Source organism: Micropterus salmoides, unplaced genomic scaffold, assembly GCF_014851395.1.
Source record: "Micropterus salmoides isolate LMB-PRFRI ecotype aquatic unplaced genomic scaffold, ASM1485139v1 Ms_hic_scaffold_12, whole genome shotgun sequence".
Taxonomy (NCBI): Eukaryota; Metazoa; Chordata; class Actinopteri; order Centrarchiformes; family Centrarchidae; genus Micropterus; species Micropterus salmoides.
Genome location: NW_024040263.1, coordinates 33,556,095 through 33,583,269, shown reverse-complemented (window position 1 = coordinate 33,583,269; position 27,175 = coordinate 33,556,095). Strand labels below are relative to the sequence as shown.

At 41.8% G+C, this 27,175-nt stretch overlaps 1 protein-coding gene across 1 annotated transcript; it reads left to right on the top strand.

Annotated features, from left to right (window-relative positions):
* slc43a1b (solute carrier family 43 member 1b) lies at positions 1-27,175 on the top strand. The gene is made up of 15 exons (XM_038714641.1): positions 1-216; positions 3,937-4,095; positions 8,296-8,479; positions 9,791-9,846; positions 10,341-10,417; positions 18,478-18,570; positions 18,952-19,085; positions 19,484-19,626; positions 21,621-21,767; positions 22,694-22,729; positions 23,083-23,215; positions 23,466-23,595; positions 23,716-23,789; positions 25,285-25,408; positions 25,514-27,175. Exons 2-15 carry the CDS (start codon positions 3,942-3,944, stop codon positions 25,721-25,723), a joined length of 1,695 nt encoding a protein of 564 aa, XP_038570569.1. The 5' UTR covers positions 1-216; positions 3,937-3,941; the 3' UTR covers positions 25,724-27,175.

The following is a 27,175-nucleotide window of genomic DNA, read 5'->3' as shown; positions in this document are numbered from 1 at the left end:
ACATAGAGAGTAAGAGAGAGAGTCAATGTGAGTGCACTTGTGCCAGTAAATACAGCTGCCACACAGAGGGAAGGATATAAAACTTTACATCTGCAAGAGAAAGATTAAACTCTGAAACAGAATCACACGTTCTCCTGTTGGGAAGCAGGCAGTAGCGAAGAGAACGTGTTCAATCAGTAAAGACAGATCATCTACTGGAGGAGCACAATTTATAAAGTAAGTGACTTTAGACGTGTTGCATAGTTAGGATTATTTCCCCCTCATTTTGCCACGTGTTGGCAAATGTGAAGGAGCCGCCTGACACAGCTGTAGTCACAGCTGAGGATTTAATGACACTGACTGAGTTTCGTTACTGTAGAGTTAGTTAGAAGAGTTAGGCTTTTGTAGTCAAAGCTGATCACCAGCTATGATGTGCACTTATCTTTCAAGACAACTGTAGAAACACTGAAACTGAGCAGAGTCCAATTGTCCAACATGTACAACATTTGAAAGTGTGGGATGTGAGATGAAATGACACATGGTACATGTTAAAGTGTCTTCAAATCAAAGCTGAATAACAGTGGTGTGATAACAGTGGCGATGTCCTTGTGGCATATCCTTGGGGTCCCACATGCTGTAGGTTGAGTGATTTAAAAGCTTTAAAAAGAACAAAAGTGTGTTTAACTCAATGTAGTGTGTGCCTCAGGTCACCAATGGGCAAAGCTGTCCACTGTGTGTGACTTCCTGACATGGGTCCCTTGTTGCGTTCCCTTACACCGTAAATGCTCATGATTTGGCCGAAAGGGGGCTTTAAAACCAGCCTAAGCTTTAGCTGAACAGCCGTCATTGTTGCTCATTGTAGAGCGAGGTTAGCACAGGTAGAGAAGAGGCTGTAGAAGCAAACCCCAGGGTGGACTGAATTAAGCCAGAGTGCATTTTATTGTTTATGAATGAATGAGGAACTGTTATTTGCTCTGTCATCATTTTATTATATACAACAGTGGTCTTTGCATTTATTTTATTTTGTTGTGGTTTATTTTTGTCACTTTTGTCAAAATGCCAAATGGGGGGTTGCCTACCTGGGACCCAAATGGCAGTCCGTCATTTAACCATGTGGGACCTACATGTTAGCTGTCAGTGCTAATGGACACCGTGAGTCAACAAAAAAGCAGAAACTACACTGGTACAATTATTGTCTACTCTGTGTAGGCTTGTGTCAATTACACACATATATCCGGCATATCAGACTGCTGCAATAACCTCTGAGTCACACAGAGTGGACGTGACCTTCCTGTTGGGGACAAAACAAACAAACTAAAAAATCCATAACGGAAATCATGAAATTTTAGCGTGTAGACTTGGTTTAAGGTTAGGCTTTAAGTCTCCAGTCAATGTCCTCTGAAGCAGTGGCGTAAACACTAAATTCTGGGCCCTATATACAAGCAGTCTCTGTGGGGCCCCCTTTCTCTCGTGGTCCCTGTCTCTCACACGTCTTTTGAAAAATGTTGACAAATAATTGAGCAAAACAGCTGTTCTTCATACCACATTTAAACGAGGAAATAATCAGGGATTTGTGCTGAAATCTGCCGTCTCAACAAACTGATTCCTACAATTACTTTACTATTAAATGAGGTTTTTATGAGTATCATGCTTAAAATAATTTTATTTTTTAACATGTTTATTGAAGCATTCATCGTTCCCAAGGTATAAGACAAAGCTGAAAAATACCGTCTTCGCCGTACCGTCTTGAATAAAGATGCTTACGTTAGTGTTTGTATGTGGGTGTTTTAATGTGAATGTGGATCTTTCAGATCAATTTGAGAAGCACCTGTGGTCTCGTTCCACATTTTATTGAATGTCATGCAATGTGGGGAACTGGTCTCGCCTTTCTCAGTCTTGGTCTTGACTTGGTCTCAGCCCCTAAAAGTCTTGGTCTCAATAAACTCTGGTCTTGGTCTCGACTTGGTCTCGGTCTGGACGGTCTTGGCTTGTGATGGCGCTGTGGAGACAGAGACATGCGAAGATCTTTCAGGAGAGGAAGAATGTTTTTGAATTACTTGACGAGGCGCGGTATGCGCCATCGTTTGGACAGAGCAGGCGTCATCCTTGTCAGCGAGTTGGTGAGGGACGTCATCTCACCACTGGCTTTACGCAGCGGTGCTGATGATTTGGGGCCATCACCATCAGTTGTCATGGAAACAATTATGGCACTTACAGCGCCACACATCGGCTACCTGCAGGAGATTTGCATCCACCTCTTTCCTTGACATGAAAAGAGCGTTACCTCCGAGGTGCATGCAATTCTCGTCAGGCGTGCTTCATAGGAGCAGTAGGCACAACGCTCATGGAAAGATAAATTTTTTATCTTCTCAGTTTTATTTATAACTGAGAAGCTTGAAAAATACAGGCCCTGGTTCTCATGTCAGGTTTGCAGTAGCCCACTGTTACAGGAAGTGTTTGGTTTTCATTAACTGTAGTTTTACAGTAAGGGATTTCAATTCAGAGAGAGAGAGCGCTGCTTTTTCCAAACAGTAATCAGTAGAATTCCCAGTGTGCCTTAAACAGGTTGAGTCACAGCTTTCCAAAGCTTTGCACACATGCGTTTTAAATTCAGTCCATCAAATATTTACACTCTCATAGCAGGGGAGAACACTGGGTCCATGGATTTGTGGTTAAACCTGAATGTTTCTGTGTGTGCAAGTGGGTTACATCAGTGCATGACACTTAATAGCGCCAGCTAAAGTAGAAGGTCAAGTGAGGTCAGACTTCTCCGTCTGATCTCATATACCCATCCCCTCCTTAACCCCTTGATGCCTGAATTTTTTTACAATAAAAAAATGAAAGATAATAATTTGTGTTTTCATTTGCTTTCAAGCTGATGTTAAAAATTAAGTGGAAATTGTAAATTTGTCTATAGAACATAGAAAAGACATAAATTCAGGTATGATGTAGGTATGATGCAAATTAGCAACAACAGGCATAAATGAGAAACAGGTGATTGCAAAAGGTTCCCAGGTACGTATCGAATATGCACAAACAGGCATTTGGGGAATACAAACGCCATCTCAGCTGCAGTCTGAAAGGAAGAGGTGTGATGCCAATTTGCGACAATCGGCGTTAAAGGATTACTACTTGTAATAATACTTGTAATAATACTTGTAATACTTGTTTCCGTTCAGCTTTCAAGACAGTTTACAAGCTGGGGGGCTCATCTCAAACACCACTAATGTATAGTGCCCACCTGGGTGATGCACAGCAGCCATTTAGCGCCAGAATGCTCACCACACATCAGCTTGAGCTGGAGAGGGAGGGGATGATTAGAGAAAGCCAGGTTAGAATTTTGCAAGGACATGAGATGTCCTAAAAATAATGGCTAACTTTGATATGTCAACTTGAAGGAAAACTATGTTTGTTTGTTTTTTGTTCAGTTCTTTTATCACAATTGTGATAATATTGTTCCACCAAAGTAAGTGCTGAGATCTGTGGCAGTAACCTGTCAACCAGGATGATCATGTGATCGTGTTGTTGGACATGTTGGTTTTTGATGCAGATTTGCAAGACCTTCCAAGTACAATGTTATCGTGAGGGATTGAACCATTGGCCCAAACTACGAAAATAAAATCCAAGGTTAAAAAAACAACATATGTTTCTTTTAGTGTAGTGTGTGGCTCCCATGCACTACACATTTGCATTATGGCCCCTGCCAGCTGCAGGACTGCATATCACATCACAGAAAGAAAGAAAACACTGCTGAACACGAGCTCAGTGCAGGAGAAGTGAAACTGACATTTTTCTGCAGGTCAATGTTACATGAATTAAAATCTAATGTGACACTAAAAGAGGTTGTGCAAAGAAAGGATTTGTGGTGCTTGGTGGCTCCTAGCACAACTGTGCTTCCCGCTGTTTGATGGACTAATATTTTCCTCTTATTTGTTTCCTGTTCTTGTGTGTCTCCAGCTGTCATGGCTCCCAGTTTAGCCCAGGCTTACAGGAGGAGGTGGTGGATGGCTTGTACAGCCATTGTAGAGAACCTGCTCTTCTCTGCTGTCCTGCTGGGCTGGGGCTCACTGCTCATCATGCTGAAGAACGAAGGCTTCTATTCCCATCTTTGTACTGGTAAGACCACCATCCAACCAGCTTATCTGCTTGTCTCTAGTTCAGTATCATCCACAGTCCGCCTCTCTTGGATAGTTTCAAAGCTGTACATGTGATAAAGTCTTTAATAATTATGAATGGCTTTGGAGTTCTGCATAGTAGAGGTTGGCAGTATTCACTCTTGTGCAACATCAAATAGACCAGCACGCATCTTAAGAAGCATTTATTTACAAAATAATAAAAGTACATCACTCAATACGTACTGTAATCTAAATCTAACTGTACTTAACTGAAGCTAAAGAACAAAGAGAGTATGCACATGAGAGAGAAAGCGTGTGTGTGTGTGTGCAAGTGTGCACGCGTCCAGTCCACGCCGGAATATGTGTGTATGTTGTTCTGCACCCACGTATCCAACATTCACGAGCATGCCAGCACATCCTCTCCGTGTGAATGAACCTCAGTAAAAACAAATCAATACTTGGACACTGACAGAGGCTCAGCTGTGTACACTGTTACTTTATGCCATGTCCAGATAACATTATCAGTCCAGCTTTGGTGCTGCTTGGGGAAAGTCAGTCCAATGATGCAGGCTTTGCTGTGCAGAATTTCAGTATTCCTCTTGCGATCTGTTGCGATAGTTTCGGCGTCGGTTGGGAATCTGGCGAGAAAAAACACTGACCGAACTACTATAAACAACATCAGTGATATAAATGATCTGACTCTGATAAATGATCAATAGGCGTCCCATGCTCGCCAATCCTTTTTCTGTCCCTCTCACCGCTGTTTCACTTCCCCCGATTTTTCCCCCACATGATGAAATCTCAAAATCTGCCTATCCACTATAATTATCAGAAATAGTATCACTTCTATTTGTTGTTGTGTTTTTTAAATGACATATTTCCTGCACACATTTGTCAGCTGCGTCTAAACAGACGGCGAGAGAGATGTTGGATTCCAATTGTACCTGCAGTCGTGAGGTGTTTTTGTCAGTTGGTTACCTTTTGAAATGGTAACTGTCCTGAGTTTCTCTGTGTGCTGTACTTTGATTCTTGTTTGTTTGGTTTTGTATCTGCAGTTTAGTCCTGTCCTCTGTTCTGTTGAGTTTAGTTCTCTGTGGTTCCATGTCGTACTTCCTACTTCTGTGTTAATGTCTTAGTATTTACTCCTGGTCTGTGGACTTGGGTGTTCAGTATTTTGCCAATGTCTGCTCCGTGTTCGGTTCTTGGTTCAGTCTGTTTTTCCTGTTACGTTTTGTGGTCGATCTGTGTCATTAGTTTTTAGTCTGTTCTGTGTTCCAGTATGTTTCTTCTCTTGTGTCAGTTGCCAATACCTTGTGTTCAGTAGTGTTGTAGTCAAGACCGCCCAAACCGAGACCAAGTCAAGACCAAGACCAGAGTTTATCGAGACCAAGACAAGACCAAGACTTTTAGGGGCAGAGACTAAGTCGAGACCAAGACAAGACCAAGACTGTTAGGGGCAGAGACCAAGTCAAGACCAAGACCAGAGTTTATCGAGACCAAGACAAGACCAAGACTTTTAGGGGCAGAGACTAAGTCGAGACCAAGACAAGACCAAGACTGTTAGGGGCAGAGACCAAGTCAAGACCAAGACCAGAGTTTATCGAGACCAAGACGAGACCAAGACTTTTAGGGGCAGAGACTAAGTCGAGACCAAAACCAGTTCCCCACATTACATGACACACGATAAAATGTGGAACGAGATCACAGGTGCTTCACAAACTGATCTGAAAGTTCCACATTCCCATTAAAACACTAAGAGCTGAAATCAACGTAAGCATCGCAGGGAGGGGGGACAGTCGTTAATCAGGGTTATTTGTTGCATTTGAAGCAATAAGTTTTACTTCCAATGAAAGTTAGGATGTTAACACATAAATCAGACAATGCAAAAGCACTTAATTGATATTCCCAAAGTTATGGTCTTGACTGGTCTTGAAATAAAAGAGTCTTTAATGTCTGAGACGAGACCAAGACCATCAAAAAGTGGTCTTAAGACTGGTCTCAAGACCAAGGCCGGTCTCGAGTACTACAACACTAGTGTTCAGTGTTCAGTGTTCAGTCTGCTTGTTTCTGTTCTGTTCCTGTTTGGATCTGTGCCGGCCTAAGTTCTTGTCTTTTCTGTTATTATCTGGTGTTTGTTTCATGCTCAGTTTCTGCCTGCCTGTCAAGTGTTCATGGTAACCCTCTAGTTATCCCTCTGCCTGCCTGTCTCGTTAGTCCTGATTCCTCTCACCTGTGTTTCTCCCGCCTGCTCGTTAGTCCCTGGTGTTAAATGTTTGCTGTCCCTGTCCGGCCATTGCAGTGTGCTGTAGTGTGAAGCCTGCCTAGTTCTGTCTCGTCGTTTCATCCTGTGTTTTGTGGATTTTCTTGTGGATCACTTTATTTTGGATCTTGGACTCGGCCACTCTGAAGTAACTGTGCTCGCCTTCTGTTTGTCAGATACTCCTTTTTGAAGATGATCTGCTCGGTGTCCTGCGTTTGGGTTCTCCAACCTGCTCTATCCTACAAACCTGTGACAGTAGCACACATGTCTCAAGAATGAGTTGGTTTTTTATAACTCCTGACACAGTCTGCACAAAACAAGTCAAAACTGACTACTGTAAATCACTTTTAAATGCTCTGACACAAAATAAATCAAATCAAATCTCCCACAGACTCAACCGCCACCAAATCTCATACGTTCACATACACAAAACAGTGAAAATAATATTTACAACAAACTACATCTGCATTAAAAAAGAAATACTTGGGATAATTGGCTAATGAAGGGGCAGGTGATACAGACTGCAGATCACTTTATAATTGCATGGGACGATGGACCATCTCATCCTGTCATACCAGAGGTGGAGGTTTATGTTTATGACAGCGGCCACATGATCAGATGGATTAATGCGCTGAGGTTTGATACCACTGAAAGCTTCCACTCGTACCTTTGCGTTGATTAGACCAGTATCCAAATAGTTCTTCTTGTCATCTGTAGTGCAGTTATTATCCACGTGTAGACTTGTTAGAGTCTGACCACCTTTCCTACCCAGTCGTTCTCACAGTGCTCAATACCGCCTGGTTCGTTAGTGCTCTTGATTTGAACCTTCCATGGATAACTCTGACCTGGATGACCGAAAGTCTTCACAGACTTAAAGTGATGTTGTAACAATGAAATGCTAATTGTAGGACTTTAAATAACCAATGACCTCCTACAGTGTGGAAAAGCTCCGTTTGCATTTACATATATGGCTCTTCAAGGTTTTACATAGAGATAGAATAAATAGTACAGATCATTGAATCATGTCATCTTCACATAAGGTACACAAACCTGGAAAAGCTATCAGCAGTGTTTGAACCAGCAGCTTGTGAGTTTATTCAGTTGAAGTTAAAGCATCACTAAAACAAAACCATTTGTCAGGTGGTAACTATTTCTTTCCCTTGCAGCTGCAATCGGTTGTGCATGTGACTGATAACAAATGGACACACTGAGTGATCAGGGCCTATCCTGTTAGTGCTATATTGGGTTTGTTTGCTTGGTCTAGTGAAGAATGTGTTTCGGCAGGCTAAGCAACCTCTTAGGTTCTCTACTTTCTGTTAAACAATATTCTTTGGGGGCTTAATTGATGTAACAGGGAAGACAGGTCTAACGTGGAGTCATTTGCTGAGCCTACAAGTGTTCACTGTTGTTTCTCTCATATGACTGTCCTTGTTGGGGAGACGACAGTTAGACTGATAAGGTAGAGACAGCAGCTCAGGTGTCAGGATAGCAGATGTCCGTGTTCTCTGGGAATCTTACAAGGTCGAGTCTTACAAGAATGTTTGGAAGAACTCACCGGCTTCACAGATTAGAGTACAACTCACTGAAAGTAACAGATTCCGCTAAGACGTGGCATTCTAGTCTAAACATCAGATAGATTTGTTGTTTTTAGGTTAAGGTCAGCTAAAGGTGAGTTAACAGGGAAACCTACAGGCACACGGGGGAAGAGAGAAACTTAAAAGGGACCAAAATATGTTATCTTTCAGATTCGGTGTTGGCATTCGACGTGTTCACATGTTGTTTGCTGGCACTGTCTCCTCGGCCGGGTTTAATAAACCATGCTGTGTTAAGTCTTCATCAGTCTCCGGAACCTCTTCACACCTGAACAATGAGGCTCACAATATTTCTTCAAAACTATCACCTGTTTACCCTCTCTTGAATTATTTCTATGACCCTATCCAGAAAATGAAACTGTCGTCAGCAACGTGACTTCCATGAAGAGCAGTGGCTGGCGGAGTTGTGTGGAGCAGGAAGAGGTATTGAATCTTGGCTTCACCATTGGCTCGTTCCTTTTGAGTGCAGCCACTTTACCCCTGGGGATCCTGATGGACAGATACGGGCCACGCCCACTGAGGCTCATTGGCAGGTATAGCAGACAGTCCTTTCATTATTTGGTTTTTATCTGAATATGACGAAATGATATGGATGAAAATTACATTTAATTCAGTTTTATTTACATAGCGCCAATTCATAACAAGTTATTGGACCTTTCATATAGAGCAGGTCGAGATCGTACTCTTTGTAATGTTGTTTACAGAGACCCAACAATTCCCAGTGACCATGGGAACATAGTGGCCCAAGTTTTGTGTTAATCTGACCGACCTATGCAGAGACGATACTTCCTGTTTGTCTCAAACGTGCAGGAAGTCGGTTCTTTATTACTTGAACATTTTTTGAATTATCAAAACTTTTCCAATAAATTTTGGGTTATTGTTAAACAATTGTAGGCAGAAAGGGGTGTGGCCTACAGCACGAGAGGCAGCTCAATTCAGGGAACAAGTGCACGGAAGGTCTGCGAAAGTGCGACGTACTATGTGGGAGTTACGAGTTTTACTAACAACCTAACTATAAGCTTTATCAAAGAGGAAAGTCTGAGGCCCCATCCACACTACTCTGTTTTAGTTTGCAAATGGAGAATTAAAACGAATACGATCTCCACAGCAGCGTTTTAGCTGCGTAGCAGAGTAATCTAGTGCGCATGCAAACGACAGATGGTCTGTTCCGTAGTTACAGAAGATTTGGCGAAAGTATAAAGAAAAGCAGACGAAGAATCAGACCAGATTTAAATTTTTTTGCATGCACCAATAACGAGCTGGGTCTGTTACTGAATGTAACACGGGACTGTGGCGGCGGAAAACAGACTGCGAGTCACCACAAAGTAAACGGCGACAAGCACAGTAGTGTAGGCAGATAGGCCTATATGGGACTATTTTAATAAAAATACCAAAACTAAAACTCTGTCAGCAGCATCGTGTTTCTGCTTTGCATGACTTGTAACAGCCAATCAGAGAGCCGAGCGTCGGCGTCTGTGTCAGCGATTCTAAAGTCCTCCGTTTTGACCCGTCTTCACTAAAACTCCCTCCGGGGTTTCGAAATGCAAAACGGGGTCGACAGCGTTTCTAAACGTTTTAATTCAAAAACGCAGCAGCGTGCGTGGGGCTTTAGATCTTCTCTTAAATGTGGAGATGGCGTCTGCCTCCAGAACCCAAACTGGTTAGTAGTAGCTCTTGTCAGAACAGGTGCCGCAGCATTCTGGTTCAACTGGAGAGTCTTAAAGGACTTATTCAGCACCATAATAAGGATTTGCACTAATCCAGCCACAAACGTGTGGTCTAATTTTTCGGCATCATTTAAACAACATACATATGTACTCTGACGTCCTGTGTCTATATTTCAGTTCATGTTTTGCAGCCTCCTGTGCAATGATAGCTGCCGCTGCATATGACCCTGAAGGTAAAACAATACATCAGTATGCAAACCTTGAATCATCATATGCTTGCTTCACTTCAATCCCAGGACTGCAGGAGCACAAATCTGTCACATTACAGCTTTTTTGTTGTTTTGTAGTCATTCCTATCAGTTATGGTTACATTTTACACACCAACCTCACTTATATTTATAACAGAGTGAGCCGTCACATGATGAAACAGGCTATAAACATTAAGTAACTTGGAAGATAAAGTCAGATATTCGAAAAATGAGGCAGGCTACATTTACATTTGTCATTTTGTAGCCTGCCTTCCTGGAAATGACTTGACCTGCCATATTTACCATTCTGCAAATGCACTTTTTCCTTTCCAGTCACAGTATAACTTTATTGTTTGGTGCATTTCCTTTTGGTTGGGAATAAAGCGAGAAGAATAACCTAAAAAAAACTGAATGTACCTTTTTTTTTTTTTAGTTTCATTATAGCTCATGGTATTCTTCATTTCTGTGTGTTCCATCAGTGCTGTCTGTCCTCATCTTCCTCGCCGTCTCCTTCAACGGCTTTGGAGGAATCTGCCTGACCTTCACCTCACTCACAGTACGATTCCCACTTACACAAACACACACGCCATATTTGCAATCTAGCAGAGAAGTGTCAAAAAGTATTCACAACTGAATCTGTGCAGAGGAGAGTTACTTCAAAATAACTACTTATATTACAGAATGTCTGTTTTGTGCAGAAAAGTTTGATTACTTTCATGCTGACACATGTAAATGTACTGAACTAATACTTTTTGCAAAATGTGTCGTTACTTTCTCTGTATTTGATGGAAATTTGTCTTGGACATCAGTGCCGCATCAGGCTGCAGTAAACACCGGTAAATGTGGGCTTTACTTTCACATACACCATACATGTACATTACACTGCACAAGTACCAGAGACCAGAGAGAGTTATTTTGAGGGGACAGCAGATTTACACTGTTATACAAACAGTGAGCTCACATGCTTCCACTGCTTTTTTTGAATTTCATCCTGCCTGCCCAATCTTTGTGAATTCATCCTCCTTCCTCTACTTCATTTCGGTGTCTCAGAGATTTGGCCCAGTAGATCAATCAACCAACATTTACCTTGTTGTTTGCATTATGACATTTATGTCAGAGAAAATCTGTTGATCGTGGAAGCAAAAGTCATTATTTTAATCGGTTGGCTTGTTTGTATCTGCATCTGATATCTGCAGAATGTCTGTTATGACTAGTCTCATAATGACACTAGTTATACGGTAATAATATGTAAAGGTTGTTTTTATTTTTTGTTGTGATGCCACCAAGAGGCCAAAAAATATAATCAATGCAGCTTTAACAATGTAAACTGCTTCACTGCAGTTGTCCTACTTTTTAGTAGTATGATGAGGAGGAAGCTTTCAGTCCTCTTTGACATTTTGGTGAAACAGAACAATAACATAAGATATTTCTGTTATTGTAAATATTAATGTTGAACTAAATAAGGATATATCCTGCGCTGCACATAGACAGGGACGTAGGGGATGAAGGTCCCTGCTGACTGGACGTTGGACAGCGACACTGTTCTTTGCACAGACTGCTGTGACAGACTGACCTCATATACCCGCTTTTCCATCTTTCTGTCAAGGTCAAAACCCCTGCTGTGACATCACAGACTGGGCTGTGGCCAGAAGTGTCATGGTTTGAAGATTTCAACCTAAAGCAAGCAGAGCAGCAGTTTTGTGCTTGGCTGTGGATTTTCTGTCTGGTGCATACACAACCAGAAAGTTCACATTCATGTTCCAACACATTGTGTGTGCGGTTCTGACTGCTCTCTGTGCGCGAGCGTGTGTTTTGGAGAGAAGCACATGCTGTTCCACTTGTTCTAAATTCTGCTGCGGCCTCTCAGCCAATCCAAAACATGGCTGGTCAACACACCCTCCCGCAGCCCTGTCCCCTTGTCAACCCTCTCCACCACCCCCTCTCTCACTCTTCCTCCCTTTTCCTGGTCTGGTGTCTGACTGACCAGGGGTATTTTAATCCTCCTACACACAAGCTTAAATCTCCCGTTTCCAGATATCTTAGCAGGGGTCAGTATTGTCCTTATTACATTTTTAGAAAGCCTTGAACATTTTCAGCCACTCTGGTGGCTCTGTCACACTGTGCTGACCACATACTGGCACATGGTGGTGTTCAGCAGATATGTTTACCATGGTCAGCATCTTAGTTTAGCATCCATTTGCAAATTAGCACTAAACACTTAATTAGTTTTGCAGGGATTATATATTACTTTAATTATTTTTATTACTTTATTATTATATATTAAACCAAACCAAAGAACTGGACAAACCTGAATATTGACCTGATTATGGCACTAGATGAACAATCAGGGGATCACCAACATTTTATTCTCTCGCTAAGCATTAGTATCTACAAACTTTTGTGCCAATCCATCTTCAAGAGGTCAAAATATTCACTGGACAAGCAAATATAATAATTCATTCTATGGGTAGCATGAATTAGAATCATCATCATAATCATTGGTCTGTTTTTATGCTTTATGCTTTTCTAATATAAATAAACGCTATTTTCTGATGTTTTTATATTGGGAACGAGATGGGATGGTAAACCCATGTCACCCTGTGCTATGAATGGCAATCCATCTCGTATATGTCCAGATCTTTCACTCTGCACCAGCCCAATATGCTAAGAATTGAACACATATTAGATGATTCCACGCCTCACTAAAATTGAACAAATGCAGGTATACTGGGCCCTCGGTTTGTAGCTGTTGGAAGAACTTCATGTTGATGGGTTTTCACATAATGCGTTCTTCTCTCAAACTACAGCAGTGCACAAGAATGACTAAAATAAAAAGAAGCAGGCTTTGAGAACTCAAAGCGAGAACAGATGGACCAGCTGATGGATAGAGGGATCCATGGCACAGAGGGGAAGGAAGATAAGAATGGAAAAACACGGGTGGAAGCCAGGCTTCAACAATGTGGAAACATTAGTGAGGAGAGAGAGAAAGAGGTGTGACATTAGTTGAACTTGAGGACTGTAGACAGAGAGACGAACAGGTATTTGGTTATCAACATCTTCACATTACAGCATAGGAGAACAATAAATTATATAACTTCTACTTCTGCCACTGCTGTTATTACCACCACTACAACTAAAGTTATTACCACTTTTTAATTAAAAGGAAAGGAGGTAGCGTATGACCGGCGGACACGTAACTGAAAATGAGGGCAGACGTTCTGTAGCTTTACACAGTTTTGTGCAAAAGTCTAAGTGTGAAAATCTGCTGTGAAGTAAGGATGCTTTCAAAAATAGACATGTTAATAGATTGTGTTTATCAATTAAAAAATACAAAGCGATTGAGCTGAAGGAAATAGGTTACTAAACGTGCTTGCGTTGGCGTCTGTACACACCTGTCTCTACCTTAAACCTGATTTTGATCCAGTTTTAATCCAAACATCTTTGCGAACTATGCCCCGCGAGGATGTACTACAAGCAAACAAAAAGACTGCTGACATTAAGGAAGACGTCCAACGGCTTTCAGAGGAACCTAAAGAGAGAGACTCCCTCCTTTATATTACCCCATGTCCACATCTGCACAAGAAAGCAACAACATATTTGAAAAGTTTCAATCTGGTTTGCATTCGACACCACTGACCACAACATCATGTTAGACAGACTGAGGCACCGGGTGGGGATATCTGCCAGCTCTTTAGAATGGTTTTCATCCTACATGTCCAAGAAGAGGTTCTGTGTGTCTGAGAATAACTATGTCTCTTCATTCTGTTCGGTTAAATATGGTGTGCCTCAGGGGTCGGTCTTAGGACCCATTTTATTTTCCTTGTATCTGCTTCCCTTTGGACGTAATCATTGAGAAACATGGTGTCTCTTGACCCGCAGATGTATTTGCCGGTCAGATCCACAGACCCTGGAATGCTGAGTTCACTTACCGACTGCCTCTGTGAAGTCCAAAAATGGATGTTAAAATAATTTCCTCCTTGTGACAAAACAGAGATCCTGGTCGGAATGCAGCAAATACTGCCATCTGCTGGTTCCCTGGTGAATCATATCAGGCCTGTTGCAAAGAATCTTGGCGTCTGGTTCGACAGTAATTTAAGTTATATACATATTTTTACCATCTTAGAAATATATCAAAAATACAATCGATGTTAACTTTTAAGGACCCTCAGACGATCCGACACGCCTTTATAGCATCTCGCCCGGATTACTGCAACAGCTGCCAGGGAAACAGAGGCAAGGAAAAACTTCCTTTTAAGAGGCAGAAACCTCGAGAAGAACCATGACTCAGGGTGGGCGGCCATCTGCCTCATTAGAGGAGAGAGGAGCTCAGTGCATCATGGGAACAAAAACAAAACAATCAGCAGAAATACAACTTAGAAAGCTATTAGCTTGACCACATCTAAGTTATTAATGGATTCATTATTAATTAATTAGTTATTAAAGTGTACTTTAATCATTCTGAGGGTTTGAACCAGCTGCCCTCTTTCTTCCTCATGCTTCTGACAGGGTAACATAACATGCTCTGCTGTTTCTTCCCGCTGTTTAGTTCAGTGTGTCCAAATCTAAGTCTTGATATGGGTTTTTTTTGGTCTCTCCTGTTCCATCCTGCACGTCACATTTCTCCAACTATTCTCTGCACTCTGTAAAAACACCTCCAATTACTTGTGCCACCTCTCTCAGTGTCTGTTTAGTAATACTCTTAGCTAACAAATAAAGAGACTTGAAAATGTGTCACCTCTTACCTGAGAGCTCACAGCATTTTCATTTACATGTGAAAGCCTCCTCTGGCAACACTGACAAACAAAATCCACGTCAATTACAGACAGTTCCCGACAGTTGTCGGCGCTGGCCAAAAATACAATAAATTAGTAGCCGTTAACCTGAACCTCCACGGTAATTTAAGGTGCCATTACCTGCCGAAAATCCCACTTTTCATGCAGTGCTGATAATAAGAAATTGCAGTAATCCAGCCTAGAAGTAACAAATGCATGGGCTAGTTTTTCTGCATCATTTTGAGACAAACCAGCTTAGAGCGACACTTTAATGCCAATGAAATGTTCCAGTCTCTGTAATAAGATATGATGGTCAGTTGTATCAAATGCAGCACTAACATCTAACAAGACAAGTGCAATTAGAAGGTAAGTAATTTTCACCAGTGCTGTCTCTGTGCTATGATGAGCTCTAAATCCTGACTGAAAATCCTCAAATAAACTATTGCTCTGTAGAAAGTCACACAGCTGTTTAGCAACTGCTTTCTCCAGAACCTTAGAGAGAAATGGAAGGTTAGATATAGGTCTATAGTTGGCCAAAACTCCTGGATCAAAAGTGGGCTTTTTAAGAAGAGATTTAATCACAGCTACTTTAAAGCACTGTGGTACATAGTGTAGAGGATTTTTAACATACTTCCCTCGGTCTATTTATTACGTTTTCCTCCAACATTACCCTGGTACGGTGCTTTTTCTTTGTTTGTGGTTCAAATGAAGAAACGGACTATCAAATCGTCCACAGACAAGGAAGGCCTGTAGTGTTCAGAGAGCCACATGCAGCGTGCTGTGTGATTGGCCGTGCTCCAGTTGCATTTATAGTTAGAGTGAAAGTCTGTACGAACACACACACACACACACACACCACACCGCCACAAAACTTACCATCTGCATGGCCAGAGAATGTTCACATGCACACACGTCAAGTTGTCATGGCAAAATGGGTGACGGACACATAGCGGCTGTGTGAGAGAGAGAGAGAGAGAGAGAGAGAGAGAGAGTTAGACCACATGCTTTTAGAGTTTGCATTCAAAATAACGATGACACATGTTGCTGCCTTGCCATGATTGACCTGCTGGTTTGGCAGCATGCTTAACAGAAATAGGCTGGAAAAGATTCTTAAACTTTGCCAAGAGACCATGGGCACTAACTTGACTGTTCTTGACCATGTTTGTCAAGTTAGAGCCATTCAGAGGTCAAAGGCCATTCTGGTGGATCCTCTTCTTGCAGAGTTTTGACTTATGCTATCAGGGAAGAGGTACACTTTCCCTAGGAGGATCAAATCACACAGATATCAGAGATCATTTGTCCCGTCAGCTGTTGCACATATATATATATACTCTAATACAGGTCTGAAGGAGACACAGTGCTCCATGTCTCAGAGTAGTTTTGCTGCATGCTGATAACATCTATTGTATGTTAAAATGTCTTCAGTTAAGTTATTTGCTTTATGATGTGTACTGACTACCGTTTGCAAACCAAACTCTGGGGCAATAAAGGCAAATCAAATCAATTTTTGCTGGGTGTGTGTGTGTGTGTGTGTGTGTGTGTGTGTGTGTGTGGGCGTTAATCATCTCTTCTTCCACCCATCAGATGAAGTGCTTGTGTTTATAAGAATGCAGTAGCGCTGCCTGCTGGTTGAGTTTTTAAAGTGCATTTGAATCACAGATAACTAAGTACAACTTCCAATTAAAGTAAATAACTGCAGTGGTAATAATAATGTTAGAAAAGAAGAGAAGAGATGAAGAGAAGAAAAAAAAGACAACAGAAAAATAACATTTTGAAACCACATTTTGAAAGCATAATTTGTTAAAAAGTGTTAATAATAATAATAATAAATGAAAATGCATTTAGAACGTTTTATTTGCACATGAAGAAAACTAAAAAACTTAAAATATAGAAGAAACAAATGTGCATTGTTCAAAAGTAACTTAAGCACAAAAAAACAAGCTACTGATTACTGATGATAAATCATGCCTACAAGAGAAAACTTCTGAAACAGATCTGAAAGCAGCACAGAATGACTGAGAGCTGCACTGACTTAGATTCTATTATATAGTTTCAAATGAATTTTGTGTTTCTTTTATCAGAAATAAAAACATTTCCACCATAAATTGGTGCACAAACTTTCACCATAAGTTGGAAATGAAGTGTTTTAATAATTTCCAGGGGGAGGTCCCCCACAGACCCCCGCTCATATAGCTCGGCATTGAGGATATCTTTAAAACACTGTTTAAGGATCTTTTCGTCTCGTGTCTTGCGATGTCTCGCGACCTAATTGTCTCTTCACAACCCTAACCGGAGCCCATGTGTCCCCAAATTGACGCCCTTGCATTTCTTTGTGTATTTTAGATAGTTTTGTTGTAGTCTATTGAACCCTATGAATGGTTTTACATTGTATAAGACCATTTCCAGTGTTGGGCAGTAACACGTTACTCAGTAAAGTAGAAGAAAGCGTTTGTAATGGTGGAGTGAACAAGGGAAGGTGCTGATCCTGGTTTAGACGAGACAACCAATACTGTATTACTCTGAGATTGGTTTAACCTAACGTTGGCAAATCCTAGATCTAGAGAGGTTAAGCTTCTATCCTGATACCTGACCATAAGACGCAAGCGTGGCAAGATAGCAAGGACGGAGACAGCCATGTATAATAGATCATCCGCATACAAAGCAATTTAAGCCAGTAAGCTAAAGTTTAAAGAGGTTTAATTACAGCTAGTTTTTGGTATCTTGGACTGTGGCACGTAGACACAAAGACAGATTGAGGGGTTCTTTGACTTTTTAAGAATAAGACAGATGGTAGCATGAGTGAGTGTGCGGGGTAAAAACTCCACAGAGTTTTATGAGATAGCACAATTCTTAGATAGTTATAGATTGATTATTTTACCGACCTGGCTTTGATCAACTGAAGGGAATAGAAGAAGTCATCCAATTCAGTCACATCTACTTAATTCTCAGAGGTCTATGAGACTGGTAAAAAAGTTCAAACTCAGTCATTAACCTGCTCAGAATCAAATGTTATTCCTGAGGATGTGCTGGTTTTAGGAATCTGATGCGACAGTGATGGTTGGCACAATTGATGGACTAACAATTTACTAGATTTATCTCCTTGCTCGTGGTAAGTGCTCCTAGACTTAACAAGTAGGTCTGTCACCTGATTTGTTAGTGATGTGTCACATTGTGCTTGAGGAATTAAGTGTTCTTTATGAATGTCAGGATATGGCAAAGCTGTCATCCCAATACCAGAAAGAAGTCTGTGCGCGTAACCAGTGAAAAGAAGGAATGAGCTTTTCCAGATGGATTTGAAGACCCTCCACGGATCTGTGACTGCAAATTCAGACATGACGGTTTTGACAGTCTTGGCTGAGGTTGTTGAGGCAGTAGGTTTTGTTGAGGATCGTTCTGAGTGTGGATCTAACCAACAGTTTAAATCACCACCTGAAATCAAGATCCAGGAGGCCGTGTCACTAGAGACATCTCTGATCTAAGAGCAGTGGAGCCCCCATCAGCTCTGCAGACAGCTAACGTTTGCCACAGGTGGGAGTGACTCAGGAGAAGGTCGACTACATCGTGGAACTAAGCTTCCCAAACTTGAGCAAAGTAGTTTCAAGGTCTTCTAAAAATGTATGTAGTTTCAGAACATAAATTGTACAGATTTGGTCGCTAACTCGGGAGCAAAAGTGGGATGCGTCGCTTCCAACAGGTCCCCCTGGTCGCTGGACCGAAACGTTTTGATGCTTACATTTGTCTTAAGTGTTCACACAGTATAGGACCTTTTTACATTTACTGCTGACTGACATGATTTATTTATACATTTGATATTATCAAAGTTGTCTTTCTCTCTTTCACCTAGCTGCCGAACATGTTTGGGAACGTACGATCGACCGTCCTCTCCCTGATGATTGGCTCCTACGCTTCTTCAGCCGTCACCTTCCCTGGTGTCAAGGTGCACACGCACACACGCACACACGCACACACGCACACACACGCACAAATCTACTTGAACTGCTGGCGCATTAAAGACTGCTGTCACTGACTTGCTGGTGCAGTTTTACCATAAAATATTCCGCAACATTTATTTCCAACTGTCTATTTTCTTGATCTAATAACAGAATTCCAGGACTGTTGAGATTACAGTGGGATTTCAGTGATGACCTTTAAGCAGCAGTTCAAGTTAGACATTAGAACGATGCACTAAGGTTAACTTTACAACATGTTGAGGTACTTTTTAACATGTTTTTCTTCGCCCCCTTCTCTTCTATTCATCCCTACCCTCATTCCTCCTCTATCTGCCCCTCCTAACCTGCCCTCTTCCCCTCCTCGCCAGGTAATTTATGACCTTGGCGTGTCGTTCCGGGTCATCATGTGGGTTTGGTCTGGTATGGCCTGCTTGGTCTTCCTCAACTGCTTCCTAAACTGGCCTGCTGAATCCTTCCCTGCACCTGAAGACATCAGATACACGTCAGTACACCCTACATGCTGCAGTCAGATTGTTTTAGCTTCTCTGTGGCAAGGCACACTCAATCATGATTAAAACTCTTAAAACATATTGATTAACTGGCCACACTCAGACATTACTATCCTCATGGTTACCTTCCTGATGCTCATCATGCTCTACTAGAATTAAGAATAACATTGTCCACAAGCTGTTCCATTCAAAATTGCTTAGGCGCTACAATTTAAAACATAGCACATACTTTTCCAGTTCAGCAACTCTAATCATTTTAATTCTGAATGTCTGACAGGATCTCAACGCACTACATGCACTAAGACAACTGAACACTTGAGTATAGCTGTTTTGTAGTTGTAGTTATTTTAGAGGTCTTACTATACTTAGTCGCTTTCTCTTCCGTCCTCAGTAAAAAGGTGAAGCTGGACATGGTTGTGACAGAGGACGAGACGACTGGAGACAGGTGCATCACCCATGTGACTGTCATGGAAGACAGGATGGGAGCCAAGCAGCCAGAACCCGAGCAGGCAGACTCCCAAAGCGCAACCCAGGGTAAGGAACATTGCTGTTAGCGTTTCATTTTTGTTGTATTCGCTTTGATTACATCATCGGGGTTGTTTCTTTAGGCTTGACAAGGGTCCTCCAGACAGGATGAGCAGTACTCCATGTCATTTCATTTCATTTGCAAGTCCGTCTGTTGTCTATACCACAAGCCGAGGGACTGGAGCTGATCCCAGCTGACACTGGGCAAGAGGCAGGGGGCGAACCCGGACAGGTCACCAGTCAATCACAAGGCTGCGATGTGGACATGATGCTGACGGTGGCTTTGCATTGCCCTCTCAACTGGAGCACAGAAAAGCACTCTAATTAACATGACGTTAACATGAAACACTATGCACAGACATAACATACTGTGCCACTGATTTTGGATTACTGTTTTTTCAATTGCTAACCTGCACTGGACAAAACTGAAGTCGCATTATCAAAACTCCTCACACAGTCAGCTGAACAGAAGTGCACGTGGACAAAACTGTGAATCATTTTTCATTGCTTTCACACAAAATGCATTCAGCGCTTTTCTCAACTCTCTATCTGCAGCACATTTTTCACACACTGAGTCCAAAACTGTTGAAAACACATTGAAAACAGAGTGACTGCAAATATCCTGCAGTAATCAGACTGAAAGCAGAATGTTTACGTCTACGTGCGTAGAGAAATGTATGCAGGCGTTGGTTCAAGGCGTTGGTCTTTGTGTCTCAGGTACCCGTTTTGCTGTGTAAACTACTGAGAAAAACTGAATTGCAGCACTGAAATTTCAGAATTACTGAATGCAGTGACGTAGAAAAAAAAGGATATTGAAGCATCCCTGATTCATTCTTGTTACATATACTAAAGTACAGTCAATAAAGTGAAAATATGGTATTCTTACAGTTTCTCTCAGTCGCTTTGGTACATTTCCAGAATCATCCTTAACATTTGCAACTAACTGGTAAACTATGGCTAAAGTTTTGATGACAATGATTGAAAATGCACAAGCCTGCACTTGTTCTGTCTGGCATAGACCAGTTTCAACAGTCCAGAGTTACACATTGCAGGATTCACACTTTTACTGTATGCACTGTAATTTGTTGACAGAGCATGTCATTGTGATGCAGGACAAAAAACTGTGATATTATTTCACCAGTATAATACATTGTGATCAACATGACATGAGCAATTGGTAATGTAGGAAACAGCAGACAGTTGTGCATCATTTGCATAAATGTGTCAAAGCATGTGCACTTTGCAATCTCACAAAAGACTGAGAAATTGCTTTTACATATGAAGTGCACACGTGACTAGATGATGTGGAGGTTGAACAATCTGAGAAATGCACCAAAGTGACTGAGAACAACTGGATTCTATGTTGAAATACTGATTTACATGAAAAGAAATCAGTCACGAGGATAAAAGTTCATCAGATTTATGTGATGCTCCCTGTTGTCAGAGTATGCTTTCTGAGTGAGACTTGTTGCCAGTGTTTTGGTTGAACGGGTTTATTTAGAGGCTTGTATGAAGTGTTTTGGTGGTTTGAGTGACGTTTGGAGGTGAGGTTAACTGTTTGGCCATGATGCACGCTGCTAATGCAGACTGTGTGAAGAGTTTTGACAAAGCGGCTTCAGTTTTGCATCTTAGCACATGAAGAAAAAAAACGGTAACTTTTGTTGTTTTTCATCTTCGCATGTTAGTGCCCAGTTTAGACACATGAAAGAAATATTTGGACACAAAATATTGCAGAGCCGATGCAGTTAAAAGTGTTTATTTCAAATAAACAAAAGGTGAAGTGCTTTACACGGGGTAGAGGTAGACTGTCCAAAAACAGGTGTGTGAAGACACAGAAAACAGGCTGGGACATTTAACAATGCATGAGGGACAAGCGCACATTTATAGTGCATTCTGGGAATAATCTGCAAATAGTATTATAACAAAATTGTCTGAAAACCGCAAGACTATCTGAGATGTTCTCTAACTGAACTTTCACACGTTCTCTCTCTCTCCATCTTCAGGCTCAGTGCCGCTCTGTCATTCGATGTGCTCTCCCATCTTCCTGTGGAGTGTCATCACCATGGCAATGACCCAGCTAAGGCTGATCTTCTTCATGGGTGCCATGAACAAGATGCTGGAGTTCCTGGTCACCCATGGCGACCCCAACCGTAAGAACAATGGTCTAATCTTTACTTTAAGTACCACTTGTTGCAGAACGACTAACAAAGACACTTTTCATTCAGAGTTTAATTTTGTTTAGTTTTTTATCTGCTATCTCTACAGGAATGCATTTTCTATCATGTCGTCACTTTTATCGGACCTTCACTACTTTGACTGGTGTATTTGCACAGCCCTCCTCGACACGCTCTCACACAGCTCGACATCTTCAGCTCAGCGATAGAAGTTTTGCAAACCGATTTCTGAGAAACACCCAGCAGAAAGAAAGAACTGCCCACCCTTACTTTGCCACACGGAGCTTCGGGCTCATTGTATTCGATGCCGTGGCGCTCGTATCAACGACTGGCAAAGAGGCATGATGACAAACAGTGAGGACCACCTTTTGAGGGGGGGGGGGCAGTGGTGTACTGGCCTCTCATTCTGCTGTTAGATGTTGTTGCAGCTGCCTCTGAAGCCTGGGCAGTGTCTTCTTTGAGAAGACGAGTCGAAGCGAGAGGGACGGTGGTCATGGCGTGGAGAGCGAGTCCTATGTGGGATGAGGTTTCCAGGGCAAAAAGCTCCTTGTTGTGGGTTTGGTGGGAGGGGCTTAGCGGAGGGAATCAAGCCGCAGAGAGAGAGAGATGTGAAAGGTTTTGGATTTTCATGCGCTGGCTTCAAATGTTCCACACATGGCAAATGGAGGCCACGACAGTCCCCAAGGATTACGTTGCAGACGCTGCAGCCCGTCTCCGTAGAACCGCAGAGCCAGAATATATTAAGGGTTCATGCATCGTTTTCTTTGTCACCAATGAAGAAAATTCTAGGTGAAGCAATTCGATGTTGCCATAAATGTTGTGTACTAGATTCAAACAACTCATTAGACTTTGTATTAAACTACCTGTGGTGAAGCCTGACCTGCAGCTGTTGTCTCTTTCAGCCTCAGAAGAGCTGCAGAAGGAGGTGGAGGAACAAGGTAAGAGTCAAGATGCTCATTAAGAGCCTGTCCTCATGGTAACATTTGACCACTGTCCACTGGGCTGATGGGCTTTAGAAGACCAGTGGAGTTAATCAAATGTTTTGACGGATGGTGCCATGTTTTCTCCATCCGAGCTGTCTTCCCAGCAATGTGGAGTAGGCTTTGAAACACCGTTCAGACCTTCATATTGGGAAATGAAACGATTTTGGTTTCATAAACTCATTTGTAAAATCCTGATCACAGCCTTGACAACATGGATTGTGTGTAGAGTCTTCTATCTTCTTCCTAATTATTTCTCTCCATGCATTTCTATGGACTACGGACACTCTGTCGCTGCGTGCCCTCCCCAGTTGGTTTCTACTCATCTATCTTCGGTACAATGCAGCTGCTGTGTCTGCTGACCTGTCCTTTGATCGGCTACATCATGGACTGGAGGATGGCCGAGTGTAAAGAGGAAAATGCAAACACACAAACAGTTAAGAGGTATGAAGAGGGTGCAGTGGCTTCTCTTTAGGTTTAGGTATTGTGTTGCTGCAGTACAATTATACATTGTTGGACAGCAGTCTAGACGATTACTGCAGGTTTATCTTTGAATTCAATACTCACATATTGGGAGAGTTACTGGTTGCTGACGACGCTGGCCCTGGAAAGGTCACTTCATTGACTATAGTCTAAAAGATGAAGATAAAAGCATATTTTCCTACTTCTGCATCCTTTTATTTGTTCCCCTCAGCCAATCAGATAACCCAAAGAGAGACAGAAAAATCCAGAAACTGACCAATGCCACAAGAGCTTTCATCTTCACCAACCTCCTATTGGTCACCTTTGGAATTATTTCCTTGATTGACAACCTGCCCATACAGGTTAGAACAATACTGAACAGGAATACAAAGATCTGCTATTACAGCATGGCATATGCATTTACAGACACACAGCGACATTTTTGATAATCATTTATAAATTTGTCTTTCTTTCTTTATTAGGTGGTGTCGTTTGTTCTGCATACCGTAGTGAGAGGATTTATCCACTCCTGCTGTGGAGGTCTTTATGCTGCTGTGTGAGTAACACCACGGAACTAATAAAGATTTTTTTATGAGCAAAGGATCTGAAATGACTGTAATACGACATGTGTTGCAAGAGTTGGTGGAAGCCCAAAGAGAGCTTAAAAGAGGATGCATATTGGACTTCAGATAGCCAGAAACGTGATTCTAAACACATTTTAATGTTGCTCTGGGTGTGTTTGTTGTGCAACATGTTAACACAACTTTTAAGGTGACAATATGTGCATGCGAGATGGCTGCGGCTGACTTTCACCAACTTGATACTCAAACGTGAGCTGCAGGCAATTGCAGGGGTGGGGAAAAAAACCACTGCTGTCATGTCGGACACATTTTAACTCCCGTAGAGTGCATGAGCTTAGATCGCAAGATCAGACAGGTCCATTGCATGCTTCAGTCAAAACGCAACTAGTATGTCGGTTTTATGTTTACAGCTTGTAATGCCCAAGTGGCCAAAAAATGGATTAAAGCAGGTTTACATTTGTATAGGCCAGTACAAAACAGACGACTTTAAAATAAGCATTTAACTCATTAAATGTGGTCAGCCAGGGAAAAGGCAGCAGTGCTGCTTCAACAAGCAAGTAATCCACACAAACTGCATTGTAGTCTGAGTGTCGTCTGATGCTGCTGAATCAATTTTCAGACTAACTGCACAATAACATATCTTGGACTGCCAACTGGTTATGAATACATGCCCTTTATGTGTATATATATATATATATATATATAGATATATAGATAAACTTATTTACTTATTTGTTCAATGTCCCGCCCACAGCTCTATCTGATTGGTTCCAAGTCGCAAATAATAGCCTATGAACACTTTGCTCTGGTGAGTGTTGAAGAGAAGGAAGCCGATATAACTGAAGGTGCAATAAACATCCAAATCTGATGATCTGTTTCCATGATGACGAGCGGCGCAGTGTCTGCGTTACACCAGTGAACATGCGCGATGTCACAGCTGCAGGGTTTCACTCACAGCATGCATCTGTCTTCTGTTCACTGCAGCTCTGCATCGCGACGTAACGTTACAAATTTATTACTTTACAAAAAGGCAGTAAAACCTTTTCTCTTACTGTGATGGTTAAACTTTGAAGTCAATCCACAGTTCACCTGCGTGGGAAGGAGGTGGGGGCGTATTATTTTCATGACAAAAACAATAATATGTTTCAAAACATCCCCCCTCCGTTTTTTTTACAAATTACACCCTGTTATAGCCTCATAAACAGATAACAAGGACAAAAAGAGGATCCATATGAGGATTTGTATAATAGCATATAATAGTAATAATAATAGTTCTTGCAGTACTACATCACCATTACATTTTTCCTGTCGCGCAGCTCAGGGGTGCGTGCACCACACTTTGGTCTACAGCATCTACAGTGGAACTGGTCTTTGGTCATCATATTATGCGAGGTTTAGTATATTTTGACTGTGAATCTTTTTTATTCTGCTGTTCAGTGTCAATCATTTCTATCTCCCCTCCCGGTTTAGGTATCCAGCCAACCACTTTGGGACACTGACGGGCATGCAGTCGATGATCAGTGCTGCTTTCGCCTTGCTCCAACAGCCACTGTTCATACTGATGTTGGGACACCTGAGTGGGGATCCTTACTGGGTAGGGCGCACATACACATGCACACACACTCAAAGAGAAGACAGGTGCATGCAGATACACATAACAGGTTTGTCACATGTACTAACATGTCTCTCCTTACAACAGATCAATTTGGCCCTTCTCATCTTCTCGCTGGTTGGCTTCCTGTTGCCGGGCTATCTGGTTTATCACCGTAGGAACCTCATGAAGGCAAAGGCAGAGCATGATAGGCTGGCTGCCAGCCAATCAGACAAAGAGAACACTCTTTTAACCCAGTCAGATACTGAAACTGATAAAAGCCAAGTCAACGGGTATGCGGCTAATGGATACACATAAAAGCAGACATACTGCTTAGGATGATTGACAGGAGTGAAATGATCAGTAGTTTATGAATATTCCCTAAATGCAACCTCATTGTGGTGTGAAAACTATGACACACAGCCAAAACAAAACAGGACACAAAAATATACACACAGAAAGTTTTATTTATTTTATTTTTTATCTTCAGCCAGTAATAGTGTCACATATCGGCACGGTTTTATCAGACCCAGAGGTTTCATTTATAACCCTGATGTCGGGTTTCTCATCTAGAAAACAGTCTTTGACTTTTCTCAAGATGCCTTCATGTGATCATGTAAATGTGCAAGGGCATAGAACTGTCACTACCAATAGCTACCGTAGCAATAATTATGATCCAATCAGCGTCTAGTGAATGTATTCGGTACAAAACCAGTTAACGGCTCTTGCTCTTTATGGTGCGTTCCATTTGACGTGGGAAGTCCGAATTTCCAAGTTCAAAGTTGGAAAGTTGAATTTCCGAATTGTGGAACCGCACTACCCCGACTTTGTGGCTGGCTAGTTGTGAACAACGGCTGGCCAAACGAGGTTTTCCGGCTTGTTGACTGGAACGCGTCAACTCGGGAGTGATGTCATTCCCAACTCCGACTTCTGAGGTTAATGGATCGCACCGTTACTCTGAGTCCCATTAGTTATTAAGTTTTAAAAGGTTTTGCCCCCTCTTTCCCCCATATGCCTCACAGTGGTTTGGTCTGTTGCCTATCTTTTTCAGACCCTCCCTTCTAGTTTGATTGTCCCCAGCAACACTGACGTGAAAAATCCACCCTTGTAAAGGTGGCTCTGTGGTTAGCACGGTCACTTCACAACATGCTGCTCCCTGTGTGGAGTTTACATGTTCTTCTCCTGTTTATGGGGTTTTGCTTTCTACGCAAACACCTTAAATTGCCTGCAAGAGAGAATATGAGTTCATGTGATGGACCAGTGAACTGCATGCTGGGAAAAGCTTCAGTTCACAAACTTCAAAAAGGACCATACCAGTGTTTCTGAAAAGCATAGCTTAATTTGAGCTTGATCCCTCAGAGTAAACAGGTGAAATGTGTTATCTTGACATAGCGAGATCATTTAGACATGTATTTAATGTCTACTTTAAATGGTAGCTTCACAAGTCTGTGTTAAAAAAATAGACAGGTACCCTGAAACAGGTTTTGCTTGCTGTGTTCATTTTAAGAAATCCTCTTTGTTTTTTTGCTGAACAATGTTTCCCAATTTAGCTGCTGCCGAAGGATAGTAACAAAAAGGGGGAATTGTGTACTAAAAAGACTGTAGCTAACTTGGACTGCTGAAGATTCATATTAACTTCAGATAAACTTTTGAATGCATTTTTGCATGCTGTGCATGACTTGCATTAAAAGTACATTAGGAAGAGGTCTGTTCATGGTCATTATGATCAGGAGGAATTATTAAAGCAAACAAGACCAGTTCAAAACATTA

What these genes read in the sequence shown, in the direction of transcription:
- slc43a1b (XM_038714641.1), top strand. Translation starts at nt 3,942, where the DNA reads ATGGCTCCCAGTTTAGCCCAGGCTTACAGGAGGAGGTGGTGGATGGCT. An exon ending in CGCTGCATATGACCCTGAAG is followed by an intron (nt 9,847 to 10,340) that starts GTAAAACAATAC and finishes GTGTTCCATCAG; the next exon opens with TGCTGTCTGTCCTCATCTTC. An exon ending in TCACCTTCCCTGGTGTCAAG is followed by an intron (nt 18,571 to 18,951) that starts GTGCACACGCAC and finishes CCTCCTCGCCAG; the next exon opens with GTAATTTATGACCTTGGCGT.